We start from the raw sequence: 18,517 nt of genomic DNA on the forward strand, positions 1-18,517 counted from the left end.
CCCTTTGCCCTTGTTTTGACTCTTTCCTGATCCTCCCACCAGGTGACAATTTGAATTTTAAAGCCATTTACACTCCAAAAGGTGCATAATCAGATTTTTATCCTGTACTTTTCTGATGTGACTTTTTTATTATGACATCAAGTACTGACCCATAATAAGGATGTAAATGCCCACTTTAATGTCTATTAGCAGTATCTGCAGATGCATATAAAATTATAGTATCATCACATAAGTACATATTAACCTCTTGAGCTCCATGACAAAGTCTCCAGGGAACACTGTATTCCAATTTTCAATTACCAGCAGTAGTTCAGTGACAAGCAGTAGAAGTTGTACTCATCCATATCCTAAACACTCAAGGTACTTGCAGAATGACAGAGTAGTCACATTCTGAATACACCAGTTCTGGTGCTTCCAGTTGCTAGCTATCTGTGACAAGCATCTGGGTTCTTCCCAGGAACAAATACACAATTACATTTAAGTACATATACAGGTGGGATGTAGCTTACCTGAAAAAAATTTATGGTTTTCAGCAAAGTTGTTTCTGAGTCACAGGGTAGTGCACAATCATCACTTTATCCACAGCGATTAGCAGAGAGAAGATACGGTGTACACAACATACCATGTGCCATCTTTTATGCTTCTGTTGAGCAAACAATGCACTTTGCTCAGAAAATGCCCATTTAGCATAGGTGTGAGATGCAATGTGTGAGCAAGGAATTATGTGGTCCACAGTACTTTATTGCAAGATTAAGAAAACTAAAATTGCAGCTACCTGTCCAATCCCAAAATGGTATTAATAGAAATCCAAAATTCTGATTTTCATGTTTCAGGATAATAGTATCTGTTTACATCAGAAAATGGGTATTTAGCTGAAAACAGAGCCTGCCAACCCACATCTGACAAATGACCACTATAAAAAAATTGGAGAGGGAGGGAGGTTGTGTTTGTTTTTTTTTTTAAAAAAGATGCACTATTTTCTCTAGAAGATCTAGACCTGACAGTCCATGGAGAACAGAACAAAACACAGGATATTAAAGACAAAAGTTAGTATTTTTTCCTTTGTATGTTTCTCCTTCTTTGCAACACAGCTCAGTCAGATGATTGATCCTGGTTCCAAAGAGGAGGTCTCTGTCCTGAGGGCATTTTTCCCAAAATATACACTAAGATTTCTGATATTTTAAAACTTTGCTGAATTGGGCATTAACAGGCAGCCTATCACTTGTTAAACAACAGCCAGGTTTTCTTCACTGGACAATCATTACTTTGGAGTTTAGAGAAAAGAATCAAGAGGACAACACTTGACTATCACTGCAAGACATGAGTTAATATTCATGTCATCCTATTACGTTCAGGTAAAAGTATATAAAGTGTGACTGCTCAATAGCAAGTTTTCACCTACCTATTGCTCTTTCTCAAGTTATAGTAGACAAGTTATTTCATGGCAGATTCTCTGCAGTACCACGGATTTGGGTTGCTCTTTCAATTCCCTTGAAGTCCATCCAGAAATCATAGTATTTCCAAAGACAAGGCATTTTTGGGGAAACTAAATTACCTTTATAAGGAAACCCCAATACAAAGTGAATACATACCAAAAAATCTTAGCTCAAAAATAAATAATATATATATACAGGCACATATATATCTGGTTACAGATAAAAATACTCAAAAGGGAAGAAAAAAACTGTCGTCCTAAGTTGCCCCTCGGTACATACACTTTACAATAATGCCAAATCAAATGATCACACAATTTATTATTTTGAGAATCTAGCTTCAGAGCACAGAACACACATCTCTAGAGAGGTGAGGGCCAAGAATTGAAGGAGATTAGCAGCAAATGAGTCAGACCCAAAGACAGAAAAGAGAAAGCTGGAAACAGTCGAGTTCTTACAATGAAAACAACTGACCACCAGCCCTAGGGAGACGCCTGCCTGCTGCCATCTCTCTCTTAGCTGAGAAGCCAGAGAGAGACTTCAGCAATGAGGACAGTGGTCCACACCTTGTCACTAATTGTGGCTGGATTTGCAGAAGCCCTGAGCACTCATAGCTGCTATGGAACTTAGTAGGAAATGTGATTTGAACCTACAAAAGGCTACAAAGTAAGCCACTCCAAATTGCCAGTGCCTGGGTATCTGGTCTTAGGCCCCCCAAATGCAGAGATAAACTCTGCCTCAGTCGTTCTGACTTAAACTCCTTATTTATACAATAACATCTAAATGCTCAGCACATAAATTCATTAACATTCTAAGTTGCTATAGCAGGAGGTACCCTGAAGACACTAACAAGGAAATTACTTCTTCCCTCTTCAGAGTGGAGTCTGGATGCTGTGCAGTAAATAAAGCTTTAAGTCAGTCTAAATGAGGAGGGAAAAAAACAATCAAAGCCAGTAGCTGTACACTCAGAGACCTCAACTGTCCTACACTAAGGCGGGAACTTGGTGTGAAAGCGGGGGATGGAGGACAGACAGGCCAAGACACACAACCCTCAAATCCAACAACAAATCATGCAAGTGCTTGACTGCATTGTACTGTACATGCACGAGGGCACTGATTACAGGAGTTTGGGCCACTTGAATTGTAGCCTTGTCAACAGAGCTCAACTTTGTTTTGTTATTTGGGGTGGTGGCGGTGCTGAAGAAGGTACTTGTTTAAATGTCTAAATAAGTATGTAAACGCATGAAGCCCATAGTTTAGAGTCATTTAGCCTGTCACTGTGGTGAGAAGAGCTTGAAATGCTACTTGCCTCAGGTAGCCCTGTGGTAGCCTCAGCACCACCTGAGTGCAGGACAATGGCCAGACTTCATGGTCCCTTCTCCCCACCTGGGAATCAAACCCTGCACTCCTCACTCCCATACCTTTCTGTCTCCACAGTATCTGAAAGGACCAGCATGGGATAAAGGGTTCCCAAAAGCTCCCCTTGCTGCTCATTGGACAGCTAAGAAAGAAAACACAGGACTTCTTTCACTCACCATACAACACTCAGCAATAAGAGTGTATGGCTTCTTAAAATGGGACTGCATGTTTCCCCATGGAGGGTGCCTAGGTGAGTCCAAACACTTGCAAATTATGTAGTGAAGCAGAATGAAGAAGAGTCCTAAGACAACATCGGTGAACGTCTCAGGATGCTGGTGTCAAAATTACTAGGAAAACAGCAGTGTCAGTGCTGGCATTAGTTTATCAGAATCACTGGTCAGCCATCACTGTACCTGCAGGCAATCTGAACTACAACACTTCTCAGAGGAAGATTTCTCCAATCTTTAGGTACAATTCTCCAATTTCTAAGTACAATTTTACAAGTGTGTTTTGCAAAATCTGTGTGCTATATCTGCCTAATGGCAGCAACTTCTGACTAAGATCTGCTCATGTTCTCATCTTTAGATACCTCCCTCTGAATCCACTACTAGAAAAGAATTACATTAATATCATTTACCATTTTGAAACTCTGTACTATGTTCCATTAAAAAACTATTACTAAGCATCTGTCCTCACTGGAAAATTGCTTGACTTCAGTAGAGAACAAAATTTGTACCCCCAGATTTGAAATACCCTTTCTTTAGATGTGAGAAATTCTCCATTAATACACAGCAAGCCTGCTTGTATTCATTTGTAGGTTCAGTTGATATTTCTGAGCTGGAAAGCATGAAGCAAGCACAGTCTGAAAAACATCAAAAGGCTATCACAGTCATCCCTGTTACCAAATTATTCACTGGGCTTCTAATTTTTTACAATTTATTCATTGGAACAGTTAATATAGAGGGATTCCTGTGTTGTTGCTTCCACAATGGGCATAGCTACCAGTACTGGCTCACAAACACAGGCAAAAGAAAATTCAAAGTCCAGTGCTCATTTGATCTTTGAAGTCACTGTTATCATAATAAAAAGAATGATGCCAATCTATCTTAAAAGGATGTCAGTGCTGGCAAAATGAACAGATATCTATAAAACTATCAATTGAAACTGACTTGCTCATTTAAATGAAATCCCCTGTGGGACTGGGCAGATCCAAAGGAGTGACTTGGAAGTGAAAGGTTACTTAAACTCTGAAATTGTTTCAGATTCCGAACAGGGAGCATCTCACTTGTCTAGAGACAATGTCCTGACAAACTGGGAAACAAAATCATTACATAACAACTCCAAAGAATGGACATGATAAATTACCTCAAATTCACTCACGTTTGCAATTCAAAGGAAGAAAAGCATAGTAACTCCCTACAGACCTTCAGGTTACAGGTTATACTTAATGAAATGGTCAAGGAAGCATGCGGATTAATGGACATTCCAATACTGTAAATCTAGTTAGATGTCAGTGAAATCTCTCTTCCACCACTCTCAACTCAGTTTGCTTTATATCAGATAAAACAATTCTTTCGTATATTGATTTATTTCCAGTTTCTATAATCAGAAGAGAGATTCTGCAAGAACCTCATTCAGAGAATATGCATCATGTTTTAAGACAGAAGAATCTTTCTTATTTACATAAAGAGAGTCCTAAGAACCCAGAGTCCAATCCCTAACAAACAGTTAAATTTTATGACCCCATAAAATATTTGGGACATGCACAAGGCTGCTCTTTACAGATCTTGTGTAGACTTGTTTGTGAATTATCTCTAGGTAAGCCCTCTGTGACAGAAGGAGGAAGCTAAAATGCAACTGATGGTAGCTTTGCCTGGCTGGTGTTGCCAAAACTTGAGAGAAAATTCAATGTTTTCAGCAGTGCACTGCGTCTCTGGTCAGTCCAGACCAGTCTCACTTCATAGCCCTCTTAGAAATGCCTTCAGCAATGAAGTCTCACATGCACCAATCTAGGCAATCTAGGCTTTAGCTTCAAGTTCATTTTTATGCCCATCTACACAAGACAAGAAATTGCTAGCATTTCCATTTCCATAGAACACTTTCTATCACACAGACAATAATTAATGATGCGATAGATTTTGGAACAAAAAAAAAAAATTCTTACTTTCTAGGATCTTGTGCATTGAAAAGCAGTGGTGAGAACTTTAGGTTCAGAGTCAACTAACTGAATATCACCTTCTATGGTAATGTTACAGCAGTGTTTGGGCAGCAAAGGCTAGCATGACACTCATATGAAGCCCGAACAGCAGTATAAGAACACTCTGTAAAGAGTACTATAAGTGACTCTTACAGTTATACTCTGTAACTCTAAAGAATACTCTAAGTGTAGACACTAGCACTGAATGCATATGGATATGAAATACTGGGGATTTTCATGCAGGAGGAAAATTAAAGGTTAAATGACAAGTTTTCAGTGTGAAGCTTATGAAAAATTACTTATATGGGTTAGTGGATTACATAGGACTTGCTGGGTGTGTATAGGTAGTTATACATGTCAAAAAAAGCCTAATTGTAAAGAAAGAACAAGACTTTTCAACCTTGCTGAAAAAAAAAAAAGCAGAGTAAGAAACAATGTCAGGATGTTCATATCAGGAAAAAACTATTCCAAGAAAAGATGCAATTTACTTATAAAGAGAGTAATTAATAAGAAAACTGATTACAAACAAAGATGAGCTAATTCTTACTTGATGCTTTTAAAGTCAGGACATGCCCTTGTAAAAATATCATTAAATCCACTTGCAAGATAAATACTACAGCCAAAAGGTTTGCAAAAGTTTTCTCCAGCTTTGAAAAAAGTTTGTACATCTTTTTGAGACTGGACACTGGGCTAAGAGAACACCAAAAAAAGCATAATTATAAAACTACTTCAGCCTTACAATACCCCCTAGGTATCCAAACCTAGTCACTGTGAGAGACAGACTACCAAGGCAGACAGATCTTTGGTCTGACCCAGTACAGCCTTTTTCATGCTGTTCATCCCATTTCCTTCAGACGTTACAAGGACAAGAGGGCAGCTTTACAAAATCCTGATCATCCTCATAATACTGGCATCTCTGCTTTAAGACAATGAATACTCTAGGTCATAACACGCAGGGTTCAGCAATACTTTTCCTGATTGTCTGCAAGTATATATATATATTGCATCTTTCTCTGACATAACACGCTGTACCAGTCCATTTTCCACTTTTACCAATCCTTTAAGTTGGTAAAAGAACTCTCTTTCCCTAGTATGTCAGTTAATACATCTTTGTTAACTCATTGGACTCACACTAACAGCCATGTTTGCAGTTGGGAAGGCATTCTACCCACACTGAAGTTGAGAAGGATGTTGAAGGTTCCCTCTGTCTCCACAACGTAAGTCTGTATTGTACATCACGTGGTCGAGGGCCAGCCATGCGCCCGTCTCCAGGCATTGGTGCCAGTTTAGTCTCCCTGCACTTGCCTATGGCACTGTTCACTTTCTTAAGAATGAGATGCTTAGGTATAATTAAGACATTATGTTCTCTGTGTTGAGTTCAATCCTTGTACTGGGTAAAAGTTAATGGCCTAAGATAATCTTGTCTTACCTTCTGCATAGCAAGAGTCTCCTTATGCTTAATGCCTTAAGAAGCATTGCTGTATTTTTCCCATTTTTGATGGCATAAAAGGAAGATTTCTCATCATAAAACACAAACTGGAACAGAATACAGAAGACAAAGACATAGTAATGAAGTATCACACAGAGAACTGAGTTTGTCCTCCTTTGATAGTCTTCTAACAGACTATTAAAATACATTTTCTGAACAAATGATTGGTAGCGTCCTTCACTTTTGCTTCAGTGAAAAGTACTCAACAGTAAACTGTTGAGGAACAAACTGTTCCTCAAGACAACAAAGCAAAGCTCTTATCCACTTGATATAATTCCTTTTCAATATCCAGGCACACATACTGTTTTTTGTAGCATCTTCCTTCTTCGGTACAGAAGGGGTTACAATAAAAGATGCACTCAATCACCCTTCTTGTTGTCCGTCCTCCAATTTCCCTTCTCATCCTCTGCTCAGGATCTCTGCAACATCCACAAAATAACCGCAGGAGTTTCTACAGTTTGAAGGGCAGCACTGACCAACTCGATGTCATTACTCAGGAATGATGCTGGCAAGACACACCTCTGCATACCACAATTATGAAGCTAATCTATCACTCAGTAGCACTAGTCCCAGCCTCTAACAAGTTTCTCTCCAGCTGCTGTTTTGTTGCCTTCTTCACTCTTCATTGTACCTTAAAATCACAAATCCATCAGGCCAGAAACTACATTCTTTTAATTTAAACTTCTCCAGTACCTACCAAATTGAGTATTAAGCCTGACTAGAGCTCACTGGAAGTACTGGAAGCATGCAAAGAACTACTCAGAAACGTGCCCCTCTCAGCTCTTGATTTCTTTTTCACTGAATGTCCATCTTCTCTCTGTACATAAAAGCATGTCATTTTAAGATGGGTCTCCGTTCTCTCTGAAAAAATGTGGCAATTGCACGAGGTCCCCAGTGACAAGAAGGTGTACATATACATCATCTTTCTAAAAAGACACAAAGGAGTATCTGTGGAATGATAGGCTAGTCATCCCTACCTCAGTCCCTTGCAGCTTTATGAAGCAAGTTCTGAAAGCCATTTCCAGGCACCTAAAGGACAAAGAGGTAACTAGGAACAGGCTGCCATATTAAAAGAGGGAAAATCAAGCCTATGAACCTGACTGCCTTCTATGATGAAATGACAGACTCTGTGGATGCATAGAGGGCAGTGAATGCTGTTTACAATGATTTCAGTAAGCCTCTTGATGCAATCTCTCATAGTATCCTTATAGCCAAATGGGGGACCTATGGGCTACGGACCAGTGAGAAACTGGCTTAAGTGCCAGGTTAAAAGAAAAATGATCAATGGTTTGAAATCTGCCTGATGGCCAGTTATGAAAAACATGCCTCAGAAGACAATACTGAGATCAATACTGTTCAGTGATCATTAGTGACCTGGTGGAAAAAGACAGAACATAAAGATCAGAAAAAACGGCATGTTAGGGAAGGGAGCCACTGATATGCTGGAGGATGGGGGTACCACCCAGAGGGACTTTGACAGACTGGAGGAATGAATAAAACAGAAACATCACAAAGTCCATGTATAAAATACAATAGTTCAGCTGGAAGGGACCTAAAATGAATACCTAGAGCAAATGACTGATCACATCATGACTAACCAAATGTTAAAATAAGGGCATTGTCCAAATGCCTCTTAAACAAACAGGCTTGGGGCATCAACCATCTCTCCAGGAAGCCTGCTCCAGTGTTTGACCATCTGACTGTATAGAAGTGTTTCCTAATGTCAAGTCTGAATTCCCCCTCATGCAGCTCTGAACCATTCCCGTTTGTCCTGTCACTAGATACCAGGGAGAAGAGTTCAGCATCTCCCTCTCCGCTTCCCCTCCTTGAGAAGCTGTAGAGAGCAGTGAGGTCACCCCTTAGTCTCCTTTTCTCCAAACCAGACAAATCCAGATTCCTTCACCAGTTCCCACAGGACATGCCTTCCAGCTCCTTCACCAATTTGCCGGTTTTTATTTGCTCTGTTTTAAAATTACATCGTGAGCCAGTCGAAGGAGGTGATTGTCCTGCTCTGTTCTGCACTGGTGCAGCCTCACCTTAAGTCCTGTGTGCAGTTTTGGGTACCACAATATAAGAAGAATATAAAGCTACTAGAGACCATCCAAAGAAGTGCTATGAAGCTGGTGAGGGGCCTAGAGGGGAAGCCATATGAGGAGCAGCTGAGGTCACTTGGCTTGTTCAGCCTGGAGGAGACTGAAGGGAGAACCTCATCGCCATCTACAACTTCCTCACGAGGAAAAAGTGGAGGGGCAGGCACTGATCACTTATCTCTGGTGACCAGTGACAGGACCGAAGGGAATGGCCTGAAGTTGTGTCAGGGGAGGTTTAGGTTAGATACTAGAAAAGGTTCTTAGCCCAGAATGTGGTTGGGCACTGGAACAGGCTCCCCAGGGAAGTGGTCACAGCACCAGGCCTGAAGAGTTCAAGTGTTTGGACAATGCTTTCGCTCACATGGTGTGATTCTTGGGGCTGTCCTGTGCAAGGCCGGGAGTTCATAGAATCATCACGGTTGGACAAGACCTTTAAGATCATCAAGTCCAACTGTCAACCCTGCACCACTGTAAACCCTAAGCCATGCCAGATCCAGATGCCTCTTAAACACCTCCAAGGCTGCTGCCTCCACCACCTTCTTGGGAAACTTATTCCAGTGTCTGACTACCCTAACAGTGAAAACAAATTTTCCAATATCTAATTTAAATCTCCCCTGTTTCAGCTTAAGGCCATTCCTCTGGTCCTCTCACTATTACAGGCATGGCAGAAGAGACCGGTCTCTACCTCACTACAAACTCCTTTCACAGAGCTGTAGAGAGTGACAAGGTCTCCCCTGAACACTGAGGGGTGCACTCAACTCCCACATTCAGGTAATGAGTAAAGATGTTAAACATGACTGGCCCAAAAACCAAGCCCTGGGGAGGGGGGGCCCCAGTGTTCCTGGGGAACACTGCTAGCAACTGGCTGCCAACTGGATTTAGTTCCATTTGCCATAATTCTCCGAGCCTGGCCATCCAGTCAGTTTTTTACCCATCAAAGAATGTACCTATCCAACCTGCAAGGAGACAGTTTTTCTAGGAGGATGCTGTGGGAGATGGTGTCAAACACTTTACTGAAGTTTAGATAGACTGTATTCACAGCCTTTCCCTCATCTACTAAGTGGGTCACTGTCATAGGAGACCAGGTTAGTCAAGCAGGACTTTCCTTTTGTAAACCCATGTTGGCTGGGCTTGATCCCCTGGTTGTCCTGCATGTGCTGTATAATGGCACTTAGGATGGATGATCTCTTCCACAGCCTTGCCCAGAGGTTAGGCTGACAGGCCTGTAGTTCCCCAGATCATCCCTTTTGCAGATGGGGGTTCCATTTGCTAATTTCCAGTCAGCTGGAACTTCTCCAGTTGACAGGACTCCTGGTAGATGATTGAGAGTGGTTTGGCAAGTTCTTTCACCAGTTCCCTCATTACTCTGGGGAGGATCCATCAGGGCCTGTAGACTTGTGAGTGTCTAATTGGCATAGCAGGTCACTAACCATCTCCTCTTGGATTACAGGGGCTTCACTCAGCTCCCCATCCCTAACTTCCAGTTCTGGGGGCTGAGTATCCTGAGGACAACTGGTCTTGATATTAAAGCCTGAGGCAAAGAAGGCATTAAGTACCTCTGCCTTTTCCTCATCCCCTGTCATTGTACTACCCTCTGTATTCATTATGGAGACACTCCTTGATCCTCCTTTTGTTGCCAATGTATTTATAAATACTTTTTTTGTTGTCTTTAACTGTAGAGGCCAAATCAAGTTCTAGTTGGGTTTTGGTCCTTCTGATCTTCTCCATACATGATCTCGCAACATCCTTATAGTCCTCTCAAGTTACCTGACCCTCCTTCCAGAGACAATAATTCACTTCTTTCCCCCTAAATTCCAGCCTAAGTTCTCTGTTTAGCCAGGCCAGTCTTTTTCCCCAATGCCTTGTCTTTCTACACATGGGGACAGCCTGCTCCTGAATATTTAACAATTCCTTTTGAAAGCACATTCAGCCTTCCTGGACTCCTTTGCCCTTCAGGACTGACTCCCAAGGGACTGACTGTATCAATCAATCTCCTAAACAGGCCAAAGTCTGCCCACTGGAAGTCCAAGGTGGAAGTTCTGCTGGTGCCTCTTATTTCAACCAGTATTGAAAACTCTTAACATTTCATGGTCACTATGCCCAAGACAGACACCAACCACCGCATCACCCACCAGTCCTTTGCTGGACTTGATGACCCCTGTGGGTCCCTTGCAACTCAGGATATATTATGATTCTATGATTTAAAGGACTTTAAATGCCTTCCAGTAGCACCCAGTATGATCTTCTCCACAATTTTTCCAGGTACTGAGGATAGACTAACAGATCTGTAGTTTCTTCGGTCTTGCTTCGTGCCTTTCTTGTAAACTAGAATAACACTAGCTAGCTTCCAGTCAACAGGAACCTTCTCAGACTCACAAAACCTTAGGTAGGTGATTGAGAAGGGTTGTGCTCTAACAGTCCCTAGCTTCTGGATTAATTCCATCTGTCTTCATAGACTTCCAAGCATTCAACCGGTCCCTTGCAATCTCAGTGTACACAAATGGAAAGCCACTATTCCCACAGTAACGGTCATCCAGATCAGAAGACTGGACAGCCCAAAGTCTGTCAGTATTATGAGAGATTGAAGCAAAAAAATCACATTGAATACCTCCACTTTTTCTTAACCCTGATTTGTCAGGTGACCATCTTCAACACATATTGGTCCAATGTTTTCCTTAGACCTTCTCTCGCTGTTATTGTACTTCAAAAAGCCTTTCTTGTCTGACACAACACCAGCCAGTTTCAACTCTAATTAAGTTTTGGTCTTTCGTATTTTCTCCCTGCATATATGAAGCCCAGCTCCATATTCTTCCTGTGAAGCCTGACCTTGCTTCCAGAGATCTTTTTCTTCCTGAGTCCCAAGAGGAGTTCCCTGTTCTGCTAAATTGGTCTTCTGCACTGCTTGACTTTCAACAAAGGGATTGCCTGCTCTTGTGCTCTTAAAAGGTGATTCTAAATAACTGACCAGCCCTCATGGAACAGCACACTACTATCTCACTGAGTAGCCTAAAATTAGCTCTCTTGAAATCCAGGGTAGCAACTCCGCTGACCCTTTTCCTCATTACATCGAAAATTTTAAAATTACCCATTTCATGATCCCTGTGGCCAAGGCTGCCACCTACCATCATATCTCTCTCAAGTCCTTCTCTAGTCATAAATAAGAAGCCTAGGTGGGCATATTTCCTGCTTGACTCACTGAGTACTTGTGATGCAAAATTACCTTCACCATACTTCAGGAATTTCCCAGACTTGCTTGTCACAGTAGTATGGTATTTCCCAGTTCATACCTGGGAAGCTGAAGTCTCCCATAAGGACAAGGAGAGTAGACGATTGGAGAGAAGACAAAATCGGAAAAAGACTGGGGAGTCCTGGCTGACAAGAAGTGGAACATGAGTGAGCTGTGTATCTTTAAAGCAATAATCACATGTTGGACCACCTTGGTAGAAGCACAGCTACCAAATCTAGACATGTTATTATTCTTTTCTACTCAAGTAATCCACATTGGAAGCAGTATCCTTCACAGCGAGTACTGTGTGAGCAGAGTGTGAGTTCTAAGAAATCTGCCTTAGAGAATAAAAGAGACAAAGCCACGAATGTATTTTATTCATCTTAAGAATGCTGCAGATATTAAAATCTGTATCAACTTACTGAAGTCTGAAGATAAATTTTGATAAATACCCAGGAGTAACAAAATACATGATTCATTTAGCTTGCCTCAGGAGAATCAAATTTGGTTGAGAATGCAACTGACCTGTAAATGGATTCTAACATAGAAATAGGAAAGACAGGGCAGCTGCAATAATTTGAGTCTCCTGACGCTTCCAGAAATTTGCCATAGTAGGAAGTATGGTCTGCCAAGACAAGACCTGCCACAGTTACTCTTCAGTACTGCCACAGGTACATTCAGCCTTTCAGGACAAGAAATATCTCCTAGGAGCTTACAACCTAAGTAAGGGCTTAACCAGATAACAGTGCTACTGACCTCAATAGGAAAATCTGATAAATTATCTTTGTCCCCAGAGAAAAGTCACGTGAAGCATGGCAACCCACCTCCCACCCACTGCAATGAGATGAAGGCTCTGGATTCCCTAACATTTTCTTACACAAGTTTTAAAACCATCATGACACCACAGAAGAGAAAGAACTACTCTGGACAATACGCAGAATGTAGCAAGATATATCAGAATTGGTTTTAAAAAGAGGAATACAAAGGTTAAATATAAAATTTTAGCTGAATGATCAGTAATCTGAGTAAGTCTGTTGAATAGACTCAAACCAAGAGAGGTTGTGGAGGGTCCTTTGTGATATCAAACCCACTCAATTTCACAAAAGCTCTTCTAGGGAACCACTCCCTGTCACTGGAGCAGCATGCAGTTTAGATTACAAGGCTTCCAATCCTAAAATTTATCTGCAGGTTGTCAGGAGTATGTGACCACCTGTATTCACGAGTATTAGAAGACAAGCTACTCGTCTTCAGATTTACCTTCCCCTCACATTTCTAGATTAAAGGTCCTCCAGTGCTGAAACTTCTTGTGCTACTCCTTAGACACAATTGCTCAAAATAACTACAAATAAGACAAACCAATGACTACTTCAAAACAGGAGCACTCCTTCCTCCACAAAAGCCTTACAGTTTGCCCTGTAATCCAAACAGACCTCTGTACTCCTCCTTTAAGGTAAAAATGCCCCACCCTAAAAAAAGAAAAAAAAAGTTTTGAGATGGATTTACAATGACAGATCTGACAGTTTGCTTGGGCTGCAAAATATAAATCCAATTTGGATATCTCCCCAGGAATAAGTAGGTATTAGGGGATCAGACACAGACAGTATGTCTGTAGTATAACCAACTATATTTGTCAATTGTGATTTAGCAAGTCATTCAATTTCTGTTTTGTGTATGTTATGACCACTTAACATTTTAATACAGAGTTAAATATAAATCACTGCTTCATATTCTCACAATCAAATCTGTCCCTCAGCTATTTGATTTATAAGGCAGAGCAGAACACTGCAAAACCACTAAAAACATGCAAATTTTGTTGTCTGCTTAAGAGTGCTAGCTGCACTTCCACAATCAAAATTAATTTTAAAAGTTTAAATGGTCCTGTCTGAAAGCGCCACACAATGAAGAAAGCAAAGAGTTCTATTCATACAAATATATCCCATTTTTACAGGACTTAAGAAGCTGTGAGGCCACCTGTTCCTTGACGCATGCTATGCAGGTATATATTCTGAAAACACAGCCCAAGATAAGCTCCAGAGTTATTTAAGGAAAGAGAGGGAAGAAATCACTGTCCAATATATATTCCGCAACACAGAAGGTAACAGCAGACCAAGTGGAAGTTCTATGAAGAGAATCTCTTTAGTGTTCACTGCAGTGTAATGTGCAATCATCAGCAGGTGGAGACACCCCCAGTAGGTATAGCAGACAATACTTGTGAGGGGAGGGAAAGCAGGAGACAGAAGGAGTCTGATCAAAACCCATAACGCTCTGAACTCCGGTGACACTTTAGGTGGTTTTTTTGTTCAATGGCACGTTAACTTCAACAGCAAGTATCCTTTAGAAACACTAACAGAATTTTTTTTAATTTATACACTGAGATATGGAAGTGTTGTATATCCTCTACCATACTCCAATGACATTGAGGGACCCAGGTTCCTTTCCAGGACACCAGCTTACATATTTATGCCAAAGTAGTTCTCCCAAATCCTTATTCAGTAGGAGGTTTAAGAATGAACATGCAATACACAAGACTAAAGACATTCAGAACAAGGGGGAAGGAAAAGGTCTAATGGATGATGATGCTGCCAGTGAGCCAATGGCAATTTCTACGTGGACAAGCACCATATTTGCTTTGCCAAAAGCAACATGATTTGAGTCCATTAGCACATGGCCTGAAAACCTTCTGCTAACATAGAATTCAGGTTCCATATTTCAACCTGTTTGCATTCCCTCCTCATTCCCCAGCCAAGAAATCCCTCTGGCCTGGATAAAAGCAGGGAGAGAATTCTGCCTCCCTGAGTGGCAGTGGGACTTTCACCCCCAAAAATGCCAAACACACAAACAAGCATCATGTCCAGGGGGTGAATAAAGATCTGAAAACCCAAAAGAATCTGTACATGACCTATTACATATAAGCTGGCATCAGGGAAAGAGATGAATGCATAATAAATACAGCAATAGCAAGAATATTTTTAAAAGCCGCTGCGATCCCAACAGTGATTACCTTTTCCTAAACACAGAGTCACAAACATGACTTAGGTATGTGGGGCACACAGATCAGTCTGGATGATGGCACGCATCACACACCAATACTGAGGATACCACTACTACCAAACAACATGTTTGGTGCAGATACACACCAGAACCAAACACTTCCAAAATCGAGCAAGCTTTTATAGTTGCAATGCGTCCTTTTAGCTGTATCCAAGGCTCTTCTCTGGTGGCATTTTAAAAAAGTTACTGGAGGCAGCAATAGTAGATTTCTCAGTTGCTGGTGTTTTCCCAGTCCACTCAGAGTTCTGGGATCTCAAGGATGGTGTTGCTGGTAGCTCTGATTCTGCTGCATCCATGTGGAAAGATAAAGTTGCTGGAATATAAAATTGCAGGAAAGGGGGAACAGAGGAAGAGAATAGGGAAGGGCAATTAAAAAAAAGTTAGAACAAGTGACCTCATGGTAAACGCCTCATATATATAATTTCTTTTATGAAACTGTTATTTATTGAGTTCCTACAAGTTTTCCATCCAAATTCCTTTGAAATACAGGTTCTTGATAGCATTAACACCTTCACCTTAATGAGTCACACATTCAAAACTCTAATTTCCCTTAGAGTTCCTGTTGAAAATCAAGAGCTTTAGCTGTCCCATATTTAAACTGAATCAATTCAAAATCACTCATCTGAAGATAAATTGAACTCTTTGCAAAGACTCAATTAACCCTGTATCTGAAACTTTGAAAGTCTCTGAAGGCATGGCAAATTTCAGGTTGCAAAGCTCCTTTAGAGATGAAAACATACCTCTCCTTCTCACACAGTAAAGGCAGTAGCATGAACCTCCACATATATCCAACATGGTAAATCAGCATATTATGACAAGAAGCTACTTGCCAAGCTAGGTTGAAATCCATTCTCATTTTCTCAGTACAACCACTGCTTCAAATGGGACAGATTATAATAGCACAAGAGACTTGCAGATCCATAGCTCAACCCAACAGTCACACAAATTACAAGAAGGATTGCCAGAAACCTAGAGATATGAAAGTTTACTTCCATTCTCAGTATCCTGAAACACTCAATCCCCACAACCAGAACAGGGCAGGGTAGAGTAATTGTCATAGGAGTCTTTGGGGCAAACAGATTTTTTTTAACAAGTAACTGCCTCAATACTAAACACATCTCTTCTTCATTGTAGTCTCATAACAGATAATAATTGTTTGTGTGTTTTAATTACAAGTTGCATGTGCTGCTCTGTAGTGGATGAAGGATAAATAGGCCTCAAGGATAACAAGCCTCAACTAGAGGACTAATTGCTTTGAAGTTTAAATAAAAAGTTAGTTCAATGTTTGAGGTTCCACACTCAGTAGACCTGGAACCCCAACAATGCTGCTTCTGCACATCCAAAACAGTGAGTCATTCCCATACAGCCACAACAACATAGCTGATAACAATATATTGCATATTTTATGTCTAGTCCACCAACTTCTTCCATCTGAAGGTCACATGAAACATGAAAAAAACCCTCAAAGTCCTTAAACTAACCAATACTACACTATGTGACCCTTGTTAGCAGTCTCCCCACACAGGCTCTCCATCTTTGCTCATAAAAAGAAAAAAAGCAAAGGACTGAAGTAGGCTTCTTGCTGCTGGGTATGACAAACCACCACCCTGACAAAGAATGAATGATTAGCAAGAAATACAAGAGGGAAAATTCACCAAATTGCTAGTACTCATCAGACTGGTCTCTGAAAAGCAGTTTCACAGGCTGCTAACTGGCACCTTTTAAAAACTGGTTTTTCACAAGCTAAGTGCAAATACATGACAAGGCAGACAAAAATCTATTTATGCAGATTTTTACCCCCAACTCACTGTAAGAGCTGAAAAGGATGCCAGTTACCATGTGCACTGCTACATACCTAGTGGATTGAACCACATAAACACTAAAAACATCAGTGTACAGATCGACAGTTGTTCACCATTCATGGCACAACCATCTGTACTTGCAGCCTAATCTGGCAAAGTGAAAACAGACATGACAGTCTTCATCAGATCCCTTTCAAACCAAAGAATAACTACCATGAGAATAACATTTCATGCAGTATTTCTCAGACAAGCCCTACAGTGCAACTGGGGACATTATTCCAAATCTACTGTACTGCAATGGAAAGTAACTAAACACAAGGACACTACCCATGCCTTCAAAGTCTTAGATCACTGAAAGCTCAAAGGAACTTTCTCACCACAGACTTTGTTCCTCCCTAGGCACTGCCTTTTGGTCATTAAGCTTGATGAACCTCTGGTCTAATCCAGTACAGTCAGTCTTAACTTCCTCCAGATTTCCTTATTCTACTGCCAAACTACACCAGTCAGACTTTTGTTCTTAGCCAGTAAAAGCCTTATGCTTTAGGGCTCACACTGTTCGATTGTGTAGTGTAGAAGACACTAACTTTAATTTTCAATCTCTCTGAACATTTGCATGTTTGCTCAACTTAATTTTGATAAGTCCCTTCCTGAAGTGCAAATTAATTCTGAATTTCTACCTACTTTTTGTTGCTCTCAACAGATACCTCAGTTATGGTATTTAGGTCCATTAGCCTCAAAGAGCAGGATTTATACCAGAAGTTTAATACTATAACAACACAATAGAGACCTAAGGCACTTCTGCTACAGCAATGCATGTTTTTTGATGTTCATACAGGGGTCTCTGGCAAAAGATGCTTTACCAGAACTCATAAATACTCACATTCATGAAAGTATGTGAGAGGACATGGAATAAACTTAGTTTGTTTGGCTCCCAAATAAACATTATCTCTAGCTCCCTTCTCTCATTCCTGCACTTAGAAAGGAAATAGCATCCACATCTCATCTGCCTTTTATTAGTATCTTCTGATTTCAGCCAAATTCGACTCAAAACTTTCTGTGGATAGTGGGGGGGTGAGGCGACAGGGGAAGATTTGTAGCTGCATGTTTAAGAAAGAAGCTAAATTCATCACAATGACAGGGGATAGTGTTGGCAGAGATTTGAGCTATTTATTCTTTTAGGAAAATCCTATAAAGAATGACACGAGAAAGCCTCTATCTGCAGTCTTGTTCATCACACTGGTGAGGAGTCCGATAACAGATGTATGCAGTAGCGTGATTTAGTGCCGGGAGCTGGCCCCTGATGTGTATTAATACAGCGGCAAAGCGGAACGAGCTCCTCTTCATCACTCATCTCTATAAAAGAGGTGGAATCCGAGATGGCCCGATGTTCGGCAGAGCAAGCCCATTTGTTCTGCTGACTGATGAAGCCAGCTCAGGCTGTGTCCTTCACCTCCACGGGGCACTCAGGTTGCAAAAAAGAAGATCACTGAAGCAGGACCTGGTCAACAAGTGAGACGAGAGCAGCTGGACTCAGCTAAGTAGATATTTAAAGGTGAAGAAATCCAGCACTTCATATGCCTGCACTGGTAGGCAAGGGCCTGTGTTCTGATTCACCTGTGCTTCACCTTTTGCAAAGGAGGTAAAACACCACAAACATAAGCATCTGTAGTGAGAAAAAGAGGGTGCCATGATTCCACAGGCATAGGGGAACTGCAGCATATGGCATTTATGCAGGGGTGAGTAGATGCATGGCAAGGGAGAAAAATCTTTATCTATTTCATCAATATCTAACAAGCACAAGAGTCTCCAGATAATTCTACTTTATTGCAAAGTAATACAATGTATTTTTTTAGGCCTTAGTAATTCCATA

The 18,517-nt window shown here is 40.9% G+C and overlaps 1 protein-coding gene across 5 annotated transcripts in view; it reads right to left on the reverse strand.

Moving 5' to 3' along the window:
- Window positions 1–1,734: 1,734 nt before the first annotated feature.
- The window catches only part of GPATCH2L (G-patch domain containing 2 like), a 46,185-nt gene continuing 29,402 nt past the window's right edge, over window positions 1,735–18,517 (reverse strand). For 4 of the 5 annotated variants that reach the window (XM_051806756.1, XM_051806759.1, XM_051806758.1 and 1 more), the window contains one exon: window positions 1,735–15,158. In XM_051806756.1, coding sequence (XP_051662716.1) covers window positions 14,986–15,158 — 173 coding nt within the window. In that variant the 3' untranslated portion in view covers window positions 1,735–14,985. The remainder of the gene's footprint in view (window positions 15,159–18,517) is intronic. The other variant, XM_051806760.1, reaches the window with a different exon arrangement.

The sequence above is a fragment of the Manacus candei genome, unplaced genomic scaffold (genome assembly GCF_025592945.1).
Source record: "Manacus candei isolate 608988 ecotype Guabito, Panama unplaced genomic scaffold, ASM2559294v1 h1tg000067l, whole genome shotgun sequence".
Taxonomy (NCBI): domain Eukaryota; kingdom Metazoa; phylum Chordata; class Aves; order Passeriformes; family Pipridae; genus Manacus; species Manacus candei.